This window comes from Struthio camelus, chromosome Z, assembly GCF_040807025.1.
Source record: "Struthio camelus isolate bStrCam1 chromosome Z, bStrCam1.hap1, whole genome shotgun sequence".
NCBI classification, from domain to species: domain Eukaryota; kingdom Metazoa; phylum Chordata; class Aves; order Struthioniformes; family Struthionidae; genus Struthio; species Struthio camelus.
This window is the reverse complement of record NC_090982.1, coordinates 18,827,256-18,842,706: the sequence shown is the minus strand read 5'-3', so window position 1 is coordinate 18,842,706 and position 15,451 is coordinate 18,827,256. Positions and strand designations below refer to the sequence as shown.

At 35.8% G+C, this 15,451-nt stretch overlaps 1 protein-coding gene across 5 annotated transcripts in view; it reads right to left on the bottom strand.

The window, feature by feature from the left end:
- Positions 1–15,451, bottom strand: part of UHRF2 (ubiquitin like with PHD and ring finger domains 2) — a 95,839-nt gene that overhangs the window by 41,702 nt on the left and 38,686 nt on the right. For all 5 annotated transcript variants that reach the window (XR_011138065.1, XM_068928806.1, XM_068928809.1 and 2 more), the window contains exon 4: positions 7,424–7,642. Coding sequence is in view for 4 of the 5 variants with exons in the window: in XM_068928806.1 (XP_068784907.1) it covers positions 7,424–7,642 (219 nt within the window). In the remaining variant the exon portion in view is untranslated. The remainder of the gene's footprint in view (positions 1–7,423; positions 7,643–15,451) is intronic.

The window sequence follows — 15,451 nt, the reverse complement described above, 5'->3', positions numbered from 1 at the left end:
AAGATGGAATCACTATCAGTTGCTTTACATTTAAAAACAAATGTTGGCCAAATTGCAGTTTTAATGAAGTGCAAACAAAGACTGTTTACAGAGCCTTAAACAAACCCATAGAACACCTGCAATCCTAAGCAGACACTACTAGAAATCTACCTTGTTTTAAAGGTGACTTACAGAATCTGCCCAAATCAAGGTAACATGTTATATTATTAATTTGGATAGGTTGCATGGGATTACACTAAGGTTCTCTTATTTTGTGTTGCATGCAAACTGAAAACCAGAAGATTTTTTCAAGATTCTTTCAGAATGTTCCACAACTATTTGGGTTATTATGAAAATACAAACGCACAGTTACAATATGGAACACTGTTAGCTGTGCTTTTAATGCAACTTTATTTATTTTCATAACATGAACCATTCTGATGACAAAGATATAAGACAATATACAGAATTAAGACAAGCTATCTTTCCCAGAATATGCTGAACAAGGTGCTTAGGGAAAAACAAACAAACAAACAAACAGAAAACCCATCCAAACAAAACAAAACAAAACCAAACCCACAAGCACCCTACACTACAGATTTGCCCTGCAGATACACACAGGATACAAGCCAGGATATTACTTCTTTATCCTCAGTATTAGCCACAGGGTATATTTCCAAGATTCAACATGCTTGATGCATTATGAAAAAATCTGTTATAGAATCATGGGCACAAACTGTGGAAGTGGAGATCTGGTTGCAGGAACTATCCCTTTTCTCTTTAGCCCAGGCTCTGTAAAAATGGAGAAGGCTCAGAAGCCTGAGAGAACAGGAAGTTCAATTGTCAGGTGCTAACAATCTATCACTCAAGGTAGCTGAGGAACACGACCCTGCCCTATGACAGGAAGCCTACTGAGATGACAGCAAAAAAGGCACCAAATGAAGAAAGATTACACACATGCACACACAGCGAGAGAGAAAAATCCTATACTTTAAGGTCTGCCTTTGGGCTGCAGTGCCTCAGCAGTGAAGAACTGTCCATGGTTCTGCAGTAAGGCCATTGAATTGGAATAGGAAAGAGGAAAGAACTTCCAGTTACGAAAACTGTTCTCTCCATTAACACAGTTTAAGTTTGGCACTATCACAAAGCTAAATGGGCATCCAGGGATTCCAAATCCATGTTCAAGCATGCACGGCAACATCTATTTGACAGACTATCCAGAAGAGTCAAGCAAAAAGAGCTGTTTCAAAATCCACAAGGATGGAACCCCAAAGGCTTCCGTGCGGAAGACTGTGCTAAAGGATCTGAACTTCGCAGCATAGGCCATGATCTAAGTTCAGCCTGCTGTTTCGTGTGTTTGTGGCCTGAATTATAAGACTCAGGACAATGCAAACAGTCTGCTCAAGACATCATTCCAGGTGCCTGGATCAGTCACTAAGCCCTTTTACATCAGTAAGAGAGAGAGCTTAAAAATAGAGGTGATTCCTACTAGAAGAGGTTAAAGGCATCTATCCAGATTTTAAATTATATAACGTTCCTGAGAGGAGGTGCAGCACACATACTTATCAGCTTACATACAGTCATCATAGGAGGGCAATTTGTGAGCCCAGCTGCGTTAACTGAGAATCTCAATTCAAAAATAAAGATAGGAGAAAAAGCAGCTCCTCCAGCAGTAAGAACTTAACAGGAATTCTATCAGGATGGAAAGACTTTCAGAAAAGAAAGAAGAGCAAGTCTGTTCCTAGATTGTATTGCTGTTAGAGGCTCTTCCTTCTGAGCTGCAGGAGGACTCTGCATTTATCCTCGCTGCATTTCGTAAGGTTTCTGTCAGCTCACTCCTTCTGCCTGTTCAGGTCCCCCTAAATGGCAGCCCTGCCCTCAAGTTTATCAGCAGGCCTCCACCAACTTGGTGCCTTCTGTAAATAAATACTGTAAGTAAAGTAAAGTTTTTTATTTAAAAAGTTATTATTTATAAAGTTATTTACTGTAAAGTAAATAATAACCATTGCTCTCTCCTTGGCCACACATCTACTAATTTTATCACAAAAGGCAATCGGATTGGGCAGGTGTGATTTACAGTTGGAAAATCCATGCTGGCTATTCCAAAATATCACCTTCACAAGACAAGAGCGTCCAAGAAGACTGTCCCATGATGTTCCCTGGAGTGAAGTGAGGCTGACTGGCCTGTGGCTCCCTTTTAGCCTTCTATGATGATGCGTGCAACATTGCCTTTCTCCAGCCATCAGGGACCCTCCCCTGACCTCCATGACTTTTCCAAAATACCGGAGAGCAGCCTTACTACAGCATCAGCCAGTTCCCTCAAACTCCTCAGGTGCAGCCTGTCTGCTCCTGTGGCATTGTATGGGTCAAATGCTTGCAAGCAATCCATGACTGAATTCTTATGCGCGGCTGGTAGCTCCTCTCTTTGATTGCCTTCACTAGGCACAGCAGCCTGAGAGATCTCATCCAGTGAAGGCTGAGACAACGAAGGCTCCTCAGCCTTTTCTGTGCTTGTTGTCATTAAATGACCTCCTATTCACCAACAGACCCACATTTTCCTTGTTTAGACGTTTACTACCAAAGCTGGGTAAAAGATCCTCCTGTTGCTCTTGATGGAGCTTGCCAGTGTCAGCTCTAGATAAACGTTGGCTAACGCCATTCCTACACTTTCAAAATGCCTCCTTGGTATCCTGTGCCTCATTCCAACTCTTACATACTGTCTTGCGCAATGGAGCCAAGTCATTATGTTTGTGCAAGAAATCTGCAGGCAAGTTGTTTCAACAAGTTAACTTTATTACACCTGGTCAAGAATGAGTCAACAAAACCCTTTATTAGAATACTTGTCCCTGTAGCGTGAAAGCTATTTTGAAAAATGGCCCCAAAGTAAATCTTATTAATATTCTACATCTCAGCAAAACAATGTTGTATAAGATCAACCAGCAAGTACCAAAGATGCAATATTAAAACAAACAAATAAAATAGGACATTTTTATATTTAGATATAGAATTATACCACAAGAGTATAAAAACATCAGTAAGAAAGAATTCACACAGATTGAAATTCCAGGCCTAAATGAGAAACACAAAATCAGGACTGCACTACTGATCACCCAAACAGCATTGAAACAGCAATCATGACATGCTGAATGTCACATACTGAGAGAGATGAAAAATAATAGTAACACATTAGACGAATAGAAGAACGAGGTGCAACTGTCAAAGATTTTTTTTTGGACCAGACAGACAGAAATTCACAAAAGCAGAAGGAATTGTTGAACTGGCCTGGAACAGTGTGCAAGACTTTGTTCATTGTTCTGTAATGATGTGTTTAAATTTAGTATCTTTGCAAAGAGATAAAAAAAAATTATGTATGAATTCAAATATAAAAACTAAACATAAATCAAAAAGCTTGTTCAAAAAAGGTAGAAGGTGCAGCTAAGAGTAAAATTTGTAGAGGGTGCATGAAGACTGTTCAAACACATCATACTGTGTTCTGAGAAAAAACCGTTGGCCAGACACATGAATAAAAGGAATCAAAGCAAAGGTAAACTGTAAAGCATCCTACAAAAAGCAGAAAATGTGTCCAAATAAGGAAGATAAGTTCAAAATCGGATCAGTTAAATATATAAAAACATATATATAAACCAAATAAGCATATTAAAAAATAGAGATCAATCTGAAAACAACAAAAAAGACCATTCCATTTTAGGAGTGGGAAGACTCGCACAAAAGTCTGCAGAACTATATATGATCAACACATAAAACTGATACATTTTAAGATCCTTCCTACTGTCTTCCATTATCACTACTATGTAAAGCCCTTGGATTCATTCAATATTCACTTGATGAAAGACATTCAAAATCTGCAGAATAAACTGATTTTACTGATACCTTTGAATTAATCCAAAGGTTTAAACAAAAGGCTCATGGCATTGACAAAGGTCTTTGTCAAATTCAAACCTTCAGATGACGACCAAAGAAAAAGAAGAGCTGATTTGGTCCCAATTTATCTTCAAGTCTAGCAAGGAAAAATGTGCAAAGAACCACATGAACTACCTCAGTTTGATTTGCTGGGCTGCCTTTAATTAAGTCAGCCAACTATCAAATTTAGGAAAAATTGTGAACAGTTTGCCTCACAATTACCTTCCACTAACAGGCACTTGATATATGCCCTTGAGGGTACAGAGAAGACAAACAGTATTACTCTGGATTACAAATAACTGCTTTCATCATGAAACCTAAGATACTCCCTAAAAAAAGAGAAGAATAAAGGACATTTAAAAATTCAGAGGTACGTTCTGAAATTCAGGTCAAGCCAATCCAGAGGTAACCCCCCTCATACATACATGCACACAAAGACAATTCTGACCTGTAAGTGTGCACACACAGTCACAGAAGACTACAGTCCCAGGCACAGTAGCATAGTGCATGCTGAAAGCACCACAGCTTCGCTGGTATTTGTATCTGAGATGCAGTAAGTCCTATTTGGACATTCTACAATTATAACTTTCAATTGCAACACAGATGCAGTACAAATGAGAATTGTTAGTGTATGATTAGTTCTTCTGTATAATGAGTATATGATTAGTTCTTTGGTCTATTTTCTGTTGCTCAGTCTCACTCCTCTCTTTGATAAAGTTCTCTAGTCTATACTTCTTTCTAAAACAGACTAATGATGACAGATTTTACAGGATTTTTAATTAGGTTGTCATTGAGACATGAATAAAAATAACACTTAAGCGATATGCATGTCAACAGATACAGTAAAAAAAATTAATCACAGGTTCTACTGTCTCTAAAACATTACCATAAACAGTACACACATACATGTCCTTGTTATTTCCTGTCATTGTGCCAACAGCTCCATGAAACCTCTGTAAAAAGCAATCAAGATCAATACATCAATCAAAAGTTGCACTATTTTGTACAAAACCTACTTTAATTGTTTTATACAAAGTCTCTTTAACATAAGAAAGGGAAAAGTCACAGCTGTGAACACGTCTGGAGCAACTCAGTATGTAAGAGCTCTGATTCCCTTTACTGCCTGCCAAGTATCTTCTTAAGTAGCGCAAAATTAATCACTAAGATATGCCCATAAAACCTTCAGGATAGATTACATTTAAAAAAAAATTATTAATGCTAATTTTGTAATAGGAACTAATGTTAACATTATATTAAAAACATTAACATAAAACAAGCCCTTACTGTTTCACAAACCCACACACTTGAAATGCAAAGTGATTCCTGTTGTAGCATGCATGCTCTCCACATCAGCTTATCAATACCAGGAGACTTATGCTGTATTTTTACTGTTAATTGACTGAGGTAGCCCAGGTGATTTGGAATTACTCCGTTATAATTTACAGAAACAGCAGGGCTCAAAACATCCTACTTTGTGCAACCGTCATGGTTTACCGGCCACATATCTAATCTATTGATATGTAAATAACGCCTCAATTCTTTGTCAGGCAAAATACTCACTGAAACAAGATTCTGTTTAGAAAATGAACTTAACATGGTCAAAACAAATTCACCACCTTAGAATACAGTATTTGTGTACCATGATTTTTACCAACTTATTCCAGAGGGCAGTGAAATACAAATAGTAGGGGGAATTCCAGTGTACTTACATGTAAACCTTACCTATCAGCTTGCTTAGATTTAGAGAAAGACTGTTTTAGAAGTTCTAACCAGCATGAAGAGAATTTTTATAATTAGTCTCCACTTGAAATATGTGCTTGCTTTTGCTGATATAAACATTTTGATTATCATGTTTTAAAAAAAAAATGGGAAAAATTCTGAAAGATAACCTGCCAAAAAACCCCAATAACCCCAACACCTGCAAACAACTGTTTTAAATAACGTTATCAATAGATATTTCAACTTCATGTAAACTGGTATTTGGACAGCTGTTTGTAGTAGGTCATGAAGTCCATCTCTGTGGTTCACAGAACGTCGTACAAATATTAAACGTGTTACAATGAAAATCACTTCTCTGGATTGGCTTCCGTTTCTTTAACTTGTCTCCTTTTTAAGTTAATGGTTAATAATTCAGACTTCCTACTCAGCTTCTTACCGTATTACATTTGAATTCTTTTGGCTTTGTCCCCAGAACAAGCTCATGTGCCTGCTTTATATAACACTAGAAAAAAAAGTCCCTGCTATTTTCTAGAAAACAATCCTGCTATTCTAAAATTTAAAACCACACATAAAACAGATTTAAATTTTTTCAGACTTTTCATTTTCGTTTTTCTACTCGCATAAGTTACCTAGCCACTGTATTTCATATATCCCTACACTAAACATGATTGTAGTATTTTTAAGCAAAATTTTGAATGGCGTTAAGATCGTACTTCTTCTGTCTCTTCCAATTAATAATGTCCTGCATTGCAACTCTTCCTACCTACCCAACATTTCTCCTTTCTCACAGTGAAAAATACTGTAAAATCTAAATAGTTTGATTCATTTTAAGGAGTATACTTCCAAAACTATGATGCTACTCAGTGAACAAATGTAGGACATGCCAACATTAACTTAACCATTTAAGTAAAAAGAAATATTCACTTCAGTTCCAGTTGTCAGCTTTAACATCAGTTTCACTCTCAGTATACAAGTGCTCCTGTCTCCCTCTTCTGGAGGGATGAAGATGACAGACTGGATCCAATCGCATTCAGTTCCTTTGTGAATACAATACGGTGCGAAAAGGACTATGTTAAAGGAACAAAAGAAAGCTGATGGGAGGAAGAAGGCTAGAGTGAATTCTTCAGTGAGATTGTCCATAAAGACTGCTCATCCTTTCTTTCCTAAGAAGGCAGTCACATACTTATTTAAAGTAACGTCATATGGATTTCTGCAGAAAAGAAGGTTCCAAAAGACCTATGTGCAAGTTCTTAAATCAAACAGGAAAACAAACCAAGCAAAAATCTTAGGTAAGTCAGTGCATATGAAAACTCAAGTAATATTTGCACCCTGCAGTTCCACTAGCATTCTAGTACTTATCACAAACTAAACTTTCCTGATGAACATTTTTGCATTTAAAAATTATAACAGCCAGTTCAGAGACTTACTCGTACTGCAAGAGACAAGCAATACTTGGTAACATCTAGAAATTCCCAGATGACTCAAAAATTACTGAAAGCATATGGTTCAGCTTTGACAGAACTGAATATATATTTATATATATACACGCGTATACTCCGATCTCTGGAATCACAGATAATATATGAAACCCAACAATTACCTCCAGCAACTTCAGGAAAAGCAAAAATTCCAACTATATGACTAAGTTTCCACACTCTAACAATCATGCACTGTAATCCCATGACTCAAACAGCTGTGGAAATGAAGTATCACATTAATTTTAATTTAGTGATGACTAGCAGACAAAAAACATACTTTATAAGATATTTAAACAGACTTTACTAATTGGTCAAACAAATCTTACCCCAGCAGAATTTTAGCATGAACCTCTTTGTTAGTCCTTGAGATTTCTCTCAAAGAGGTAATTTCTGCATCAAACCAAAATCCTCTTTCTTCTGGAGTCTCAACATTGTAGTTAACCATCACCACATCACCCACTTTTAGTTCATTCCACTTCAGAATGGTTCGTGCTCGGGGTCGAAGATTACTGGTGTCCATTTCTACTATGCCGTTCTCTGGGTACCTTGTAAAGTAAAATCAACAACAGGAATGATTACTACTCCCATTACAGTAAGAAGTAAGTCACAGACAACGTTTTTCAAAAATATAATTTTTAAATGAATTCTGGGATTATAAAAACATAACGTAAAAATCTGAGCTGGTATATTTTTGAAAATTAAAATTTAATCTAAATACAGACCTGTAATTTGACTAATCTCAGACAAAAGCAGCCTCTACCAATTCTTAAAAAAAAAAACAAACCCATAATGGGAATGCGGTCAATTTCAAGCTTCAGCACAGATACAGCACAAATCTGCTCCCGGTAATATCAATGTTCCAAGTAAGCCAACAGTGAGAAAGTAATGAAGATTAAACCTAAATTTTCAAAACAGTATTACTAGTTTAGCTTTGCTTTCAGAGATCTGTTATGTTTCCACTACCTTCAATAGCAACACACTTAAGACAGCTCTTTAAAAAAAAAAATCTCACCCTAAAAACACAGCATATCTGATTCACGTGATGAATATAGTCCAAGTCCACATTCCATGCATCAAGTTTAAGAAAAAGGCGAATTACAAAATCCAATAAGCAAGAAACAGAACTAAGGCTCTGTATAAGACATGAGCTAACAATTTAAAAATATTTCCCCTTTTAGATTATGTAAGAAAAAATCTGGAAAGTTAAATAGGAAGATCATTCCTTCTTCTCTTGATAATACACTTTTGACAAGATATAGGAAGAAATGCCACAGTATTAGAAGGAGAAAAAGTTGCAAGAAAATGATTCACTAAACAGATTTAGGAGAATTTGGTTGACCTGCTATTTTCCAGTGGAAACCTGGTGACTTTTTACACAATTTTACACAGTATTTTACAGAACATTAAACACAAATCGCTAGTATTTATATGCAACTGCTTTCTTCTTCCTCCTGTGCTCGTGTATATCATCACAGAATATATATAAATCAAACAGTAACTGATAAGAAATAATTTATGAAGAGCTCCATTTCCTTTCCAAGTTGTGAAAAATTCATTCAGTAGAATTAAGATACGAATATTTGACAGTATTACAACTAAAAAGCACGAAGCAAAAAAGAAAGCTCATAAGATTTTGAGGACACTAATTTTTCAGCTTAATAATGCAGCCTTCTTAAATCCTGTCTATAAGGCATCACTTCAGTAACAGTAGAGGTTGTATAGTCTTCCCATGTGCTGAAAAAAAACAATGCCCTACAGATACCACGGAGAAATTGCTGGCAGGAAAAAAAGCTGGCCTGTTATAAAAAAAATAAAAAATAAGATGTTATATTAAAACAGGTTAAGTTAATTTCTGATACTGTAAGTAAACAAATAAAAATTTCCATCATTAGACTAGTACCAGATTCTAAACCTAGGTGTTCTGTACTGAGGTCACACTACAAATTTAACAGATAACAAGTATACTGCATGCAGACTACCGTCATTAAAAGTATCTTTTTTCTTTAAAAAAAGGTAACTATGGATGATAAATCTTAAAGTAAATAGTCATCATGTAATTATTTTAGCATGCACACTCAGGCTTGATATTTTTTTAAATCTTTATCAAACCATACAATCAAATCATGATGGCAAATTCTATACTAACTAATAAAAGTATGACTTAAAAGACTTTCCAGCATGCTAATTTGTAGTGAACAAAGTAATTCAGAGGTCCTGAGGAAATCAAACATAGTAACTTACTTCACAAAGAAGTATATAAACTACTGTCAGCAGCAGCCAAATCTATGACAAGGTATATCGTGATGTCCACTCTTAAACAGTTGATTCAAAGACCACTGATACAAGTGGAGACATTCTCTTTTATATGAGTGTGTTATAATTTGTCTGGATGTCTTCTACTATATCTAACATACCAGCCTGCTACCACATAGATGGGTTAGGGGAAAAAAACTAAGAGCTGGTCTTCTATCTCCAGCCCTTTATTTATCCTCTATTGTGCTGCTACTTAAATATGGTTTAAATTTGTTGGGAACATCAAATTTGTTTTGTTTAAAAAATATGAACCACAACAGTTTTAAAAGTGACTGTACCTTTAGGCAAACCAACAGCCAAGTAATAAACAGATCTATCCTTAATTGCCTACCAAAGTTAAATCCAGAAGTGTTTTCCTCCTAAACATTCACGGACTTTTTTCTAATGATCAAAGTCTACAGGATAAGAGCAGTATCATACAAAGACAGGTATTTGGGATACAGCTGCTATTCAAGTGACAGTCTCATGTGATGAAACTCTATTATAGATTCCAATTTTTTACTTCTGTTTCAGGCATGAGATTGTTTATTCCTAGGCCAACATCTGTATTTACCTTTTGGCTTCTGGCTTTTCCTTCAAAGAACTATTCTACAGCTATACAATGGTCTAATTACTACAGTAACTATAACATGCCAATAAAACTGGTTCATCTACAGGTAAGAAAAACAATGCAAAAAGCAACTATACTGAGATAATTTCTATTTTATTGATGAGCCTGCATAGTGACATAGCATTATAGTACAACCAGCTACCAACAACTGAAACAGCTGAGCTTCTGAATAGTGGTCAGGTCCAATCATTTTAAAACAAACCCTTCCTAAAACTCAAAGAGGAGAGAAAGTAGCACATAGTAAACAGAGAATCAGTTTACTTGAACCCTGAAATGGAAACAGGACCTAAACATCTGGATACTGAAGAAGAAAGAATTTTTTTTTTTAAATACACATTTCATTTACGTACACAATGAAAGAATCAAGTGAAGAATCAAGTAATTGTAAGCGGTACATACGAGACAAGTGGGGCTATAAAAATAGTCCTCTTAAGAAAGTTCCAATGTTAATATCTATCAACAATTAAATAAATGTGATTTGCAGCAGTTCTGATTCATAAAAATTGACCTCCATCTGAAAAACTATTCTTCTCCTAAAATTGAAATCCTTTTCAGATTCTCTTCTTCCAGGGAGACATTTGGACAAATACATGTTTTACTTCATCACTGGGAGTTGTTTTGTCCTAGATTCAACTTTGTGCCCTCCCTCCCACTCCTGTACAACTCGGAACAGAATTCTTCCTGCTGTACTGATGGGGAACTCAGAAAATGTTCGTTCTTAACAGTGATTCCAGCTCTGTTCTCAGAAGCATCTGATGAAAGAACTCAAATAAAGACGACTGCTAGCAAGCAGGAGTAGAACAACCAAAACAGGTGCCCTCAAAATTCCCTTTATAGATAGAAGGAAACTAACTGCTTTTGAAAGAAAGAAAAGAAAGGCAAAGTCTTCACTGAGTGAATTCCTTCTCTACAGGCTGCTCAGAAACTTGAGTTCAGAAACTTCCCTTTGGAAGAAAAGAATTATAAAGGGGTTTGATTTTCCTTGTCAGAATTCAACACTATTTTCTGCATCAGGTTCCAGAAATAGAATGCTGTACAGAAGATTGGTTTAACGTTTCTACAAGACATTCGATGCTTCAAGAGAACCGCTATAATCAACACTACTCCACACCACACAGCTTAAGCTCTACCATTAAAGCAGAATTTCTTCTATTATTGGAGCTGCTCTCAAAATATTTTGCCCCAAATCGAGTAAATTCTATAGTGAAATATCCGAGCACCAGCAAATCAGGCTTTTAAAGAGCAAAAGACTTTTTCAGCTTTTCTCTCTTTCCTGAACTATGCAAGTGTTTCCCAGCAGTTCATCAAGAAATTTAACAAACGCTAAACACATTCAAGAGTCCTTTACTTTACTCAGCTCTTTAATTTTTTATCTTCCAGACCACAGGAGAACTGTGAAGAAAGTATATTCATGCTTTTAAACACGCCTGTGGTTAACACACCACATGCTATTTGCATTAATCACACAATTTTAGTTTAAATGTGCAAGGCTAATACACAATTATAGTATCACAAAATGGGAATATGTAGATTTGTGTCAATCACAAGATACAGGAGAACAAATACAATACTTTAACAAGCCTCAAAAACTAAGTTAAGAGCCCATGCCAGCAAATCGTAATAAAAGACTATTGTTAGACATTAGTATCTTTAGCAAAAGTGTTTTCTTATTTATTGATTTGCTTTTAAAATCCTAAGATGACCCTCAAGAGAAAACAGGATCTGCATGTTTCAGAGCAGACTTCAAAGCTAATATAATTTAGTGAACACAGCACGCTAATTTCTGTTCTAATTAGATTCACCTAAGTTTGGTACAATTCAAATGAAGCTGATTTGACACAATTCAACCTTTGAACTTAAACCAATGTGAAATACAATTAACTTATTTTGCTTTGTTTTTAATTTTACTTGGCACCTAAGAGTTAAAAAGTAGAAAGATAACAGCAAGTACAGTTATAACAGTCAGAGGAATAGTGCCCATAACAACTCTCACATTCATTGTTAAGCCATATTCCCCTAACCTCTAATTGTAAATATTAACACTAGCTCAGTAGGGTTTTTACATGATTTCCTATCTCAGTAGGCATCTTCCTTTGCAATGCATTACCCAAGAAATAAAAATTCCAGTATTTCTTGGCTACAGTCACTATCTGCGCATTCCTAAAATATTACTGTAACAGCTGAAACTGGAAAGATAAATTCCTGAAATTCATATACTGGAACCAAAGTACAATGTCAGGACTTCCCTGACTCTCCTCCATGCACAATGATACATACATGTGTGTTAGCACAAAAGTAGATCTTACTACAATTGTTACTTTCCACTAGAAACAGAACAAAAGTATAATCTATTTTCCCAGCCAACAAACTCAGAAGAAAGTAATTCAGTACACACCTAGAAATGGAAAACTGGAAGGGTACATGTTCGTGTACACACACACACACACACACACACACACACACACCCCATCCACCAAAACAAACAAACAAAAAATAGAGATAAAATCAGAAGTACAGAAGTAAACAAAATATTGGAAAACCTTACCTAACAATGAATAATTATAGATATCAACAGTCTAGCAGCTTAAAAAATGAGAACTATTATTAATAATTTGAAGAAAACTATCTCACTTTCCTAATAATGTTCATTCAAAATATTAGGAAAAACTAACTTCCAGATGTGCACCATTGCACTGATTGTCTTATATGAGCGGAAGACATTGATAGTTCGAAAGACGACAAGCTGGAAAACAAAGTATTGAGACAAAGTTTGGAAATAATAAGACATATATATAAAGAACAACATTCAGTAAGGTACTGCAGTTCCCTATAAAATCAAACACAGTAAAAACAGGAAAAATATTTGAAAAACACCTGGCTAGGCTTCACTGCCTACCATACAGGATGACAGAAACCACATAGCTACTGGAAGATTTATTTCTTGAAAAATCTTTCCTCAGATGTTCAATCGTTCTGCAAAAGGAGAACACTTAGGGCGAATAAAAGACAAATATATAAGAAGTGGAAAGAGCTTAACCACTTTCTCATTTATCATACACTTTCTTTCAGCCCCAAGTATCAGTTTACAGAAGAAAAAAAACCCTAAGGTTTAACTGTTGACACGTCACAGCAGGACTCCTGAACAACTACTAGGATGGCAAAGCTTCCCTCTCTTGATTGTGTATGCGTAACACAAGCAGTGTTTCAACTCTGTTCTTTGCACAATTTTCTAAAGAACCATGAGAAACATCTGGCTTTTCTCGTAACAGTGACTCCCTGTTCAATTGGAAGAAAGTCTCTACATCCTTTAAATGTAAGGCCTACAGTTAATGCCTGTTTGTCAAAAACCTGACAACTGATAAATGCAAACCCTTGAGGTTAATAAAGCACAGATGAATCATCATACAGTAAGGAAATCCACAGCAAATTGGACATTCAGGATTCTTACAAATTCTTTCAAATCTTGAAATTAAGAGCAGTAAAACAATGTGCAGCCTACTCCCCCAAACGACCTTAAGTTTGCATTAATTAGCTTGGACAACCACATCAAAGTGGCATGCTTTCATTACTCAGGACTTAAAGAACGAAGACGTAAACAGTGACCTAACGGGTCTCCTATTCTTTTAGCGTTGTCTAATAACCTGTATGAGAGAAAGTAACAGAGTTCTGAATGATTAAACAAATTCACATATATTGAATCGACATAAGAGACTAGAAAAAAAATTATGCAGCTAATATAGGAGGTGAATGGTCCCAGTAATCATCCAGGCTAATTAGCCCAGGTTTTTTTTTAAAAAAAAAAAAAAAAAAAAAAGGTTATTGACAGAAGGTCCAAGAAAACATGTGTTTCCCTTAGGAAAAGATTCTGTGAAGAGAAGATTCTGCTGGGCAGGTAATACAGCTCTAGCCCTTATTCCTTCTCTGAAATTCCAAGGTAATCCAGATGAAGCAAAAGTAACAGGTGCCATAATGAATCAGATGTCTGTGGTCCCTGAGATTTATTCAAATTTCTATCCATTAAACTATTTCCTTCTAAAGAAATATCTCCTCAGTCTCCCCATTTCAACTGCTAATACTACTGCTTGGAATTTGATGTGTGTATCTTCCTGATACGGACTATTTCCTGAGGAAGATATGGACTATTTCCTGAGCTGAATCATGATATAAAAATATATATGCATATATTTCAGCTAAACATGATCATAAGGGGTATTTGAAAAATAAACTGTGTAAAAAAGGAATTATTTTGGCATTTCTTCATGGAAAACAAAATAAAATTCTGTTTGTAGGGTGCACTGCCGCTAAGTCTGCCCAGAGTAGATAACTGTAAAGAAGTAGTACTTCTTTACCCTGTTCTACCCCTACTGCGCAGCCACAGGGCAAAGTGTTCTGACTGGCTCAGTGATATGAAAACTAGTAGGTTTAGTGGGTTACTTTTTAGAAATATCAGCAAGCAGGAACACTTCACCCTACAGCCACATAACCACTAAGTTCAACCTAAGTGACACATCAGAAGCATGTGGTTGGGAAATAAAGTAAAAGGAAGCAGCAGTAGCCACCTCCCAGCAACAGCCCCACAATCCTTGATTACGTTTTTTTTGTTTCCAAAATCAATTTGCCAACTAATAAAAGTGTCACTTGTGGGACTTCTCAGATGCATTCTATTAAGTCCCAAACTACTACTTTTACATGTGCTTTTCATATTAAAAATTATTTCGAAAATATCCCTTTAAACAAGTCTCAACCACAAATCATTTCCTGAGGAAGAAAGAGCAAGTTTAAGACAATTCTCCTGTTGACAATCTCTTCAGCGAAGGACATACTTTCAAACAGAAAATATTTATTTTTCTTCACAAGGCAGTACTTAGAAAGAGAAATGATGTGTCTATTTAAGACTTTTTATTTGCTTTCCCATTTCCTTAAACTGTTTTGTGCTTTCCAATAAACTACTTATAATTTTGACAATTTAGAACAGAACAGTTTCAGCTGCCCATAACAAACTTTACTAGAATGTCAAACTATCTTGTACGTTACTTACACTGGACATAGGAGGACTAAAATTCTTGAGTATTATGGCAATTCAGTGAAATTCTGATTTGTATAGATGAATATATACACACATTTTTAAAGAAAATGTAGAATGGTACATAATACATTACTGTTAGTGGATGGATATCAGTTATTTTTCTGGCCTCTAAATCCCTGATGAACTTCATCTGAAACAGGCAACATTTTTGGTGAGGAGAACAGCTAAAGCAGGACAGCGCGTTTTAGAGCGCTAGCATATAACATAGTTTTTCAAATAAAATGTCCTATGCTTTTTATTTTGTCCTCTCCCTTTTAAAAAGGGATAACGAGTAACACCTTTAGCCTTCATTAGGAACTGTTTCTCTTCACTGCTTTCAAGGACAACTTCTCTTACTGCCTCTAA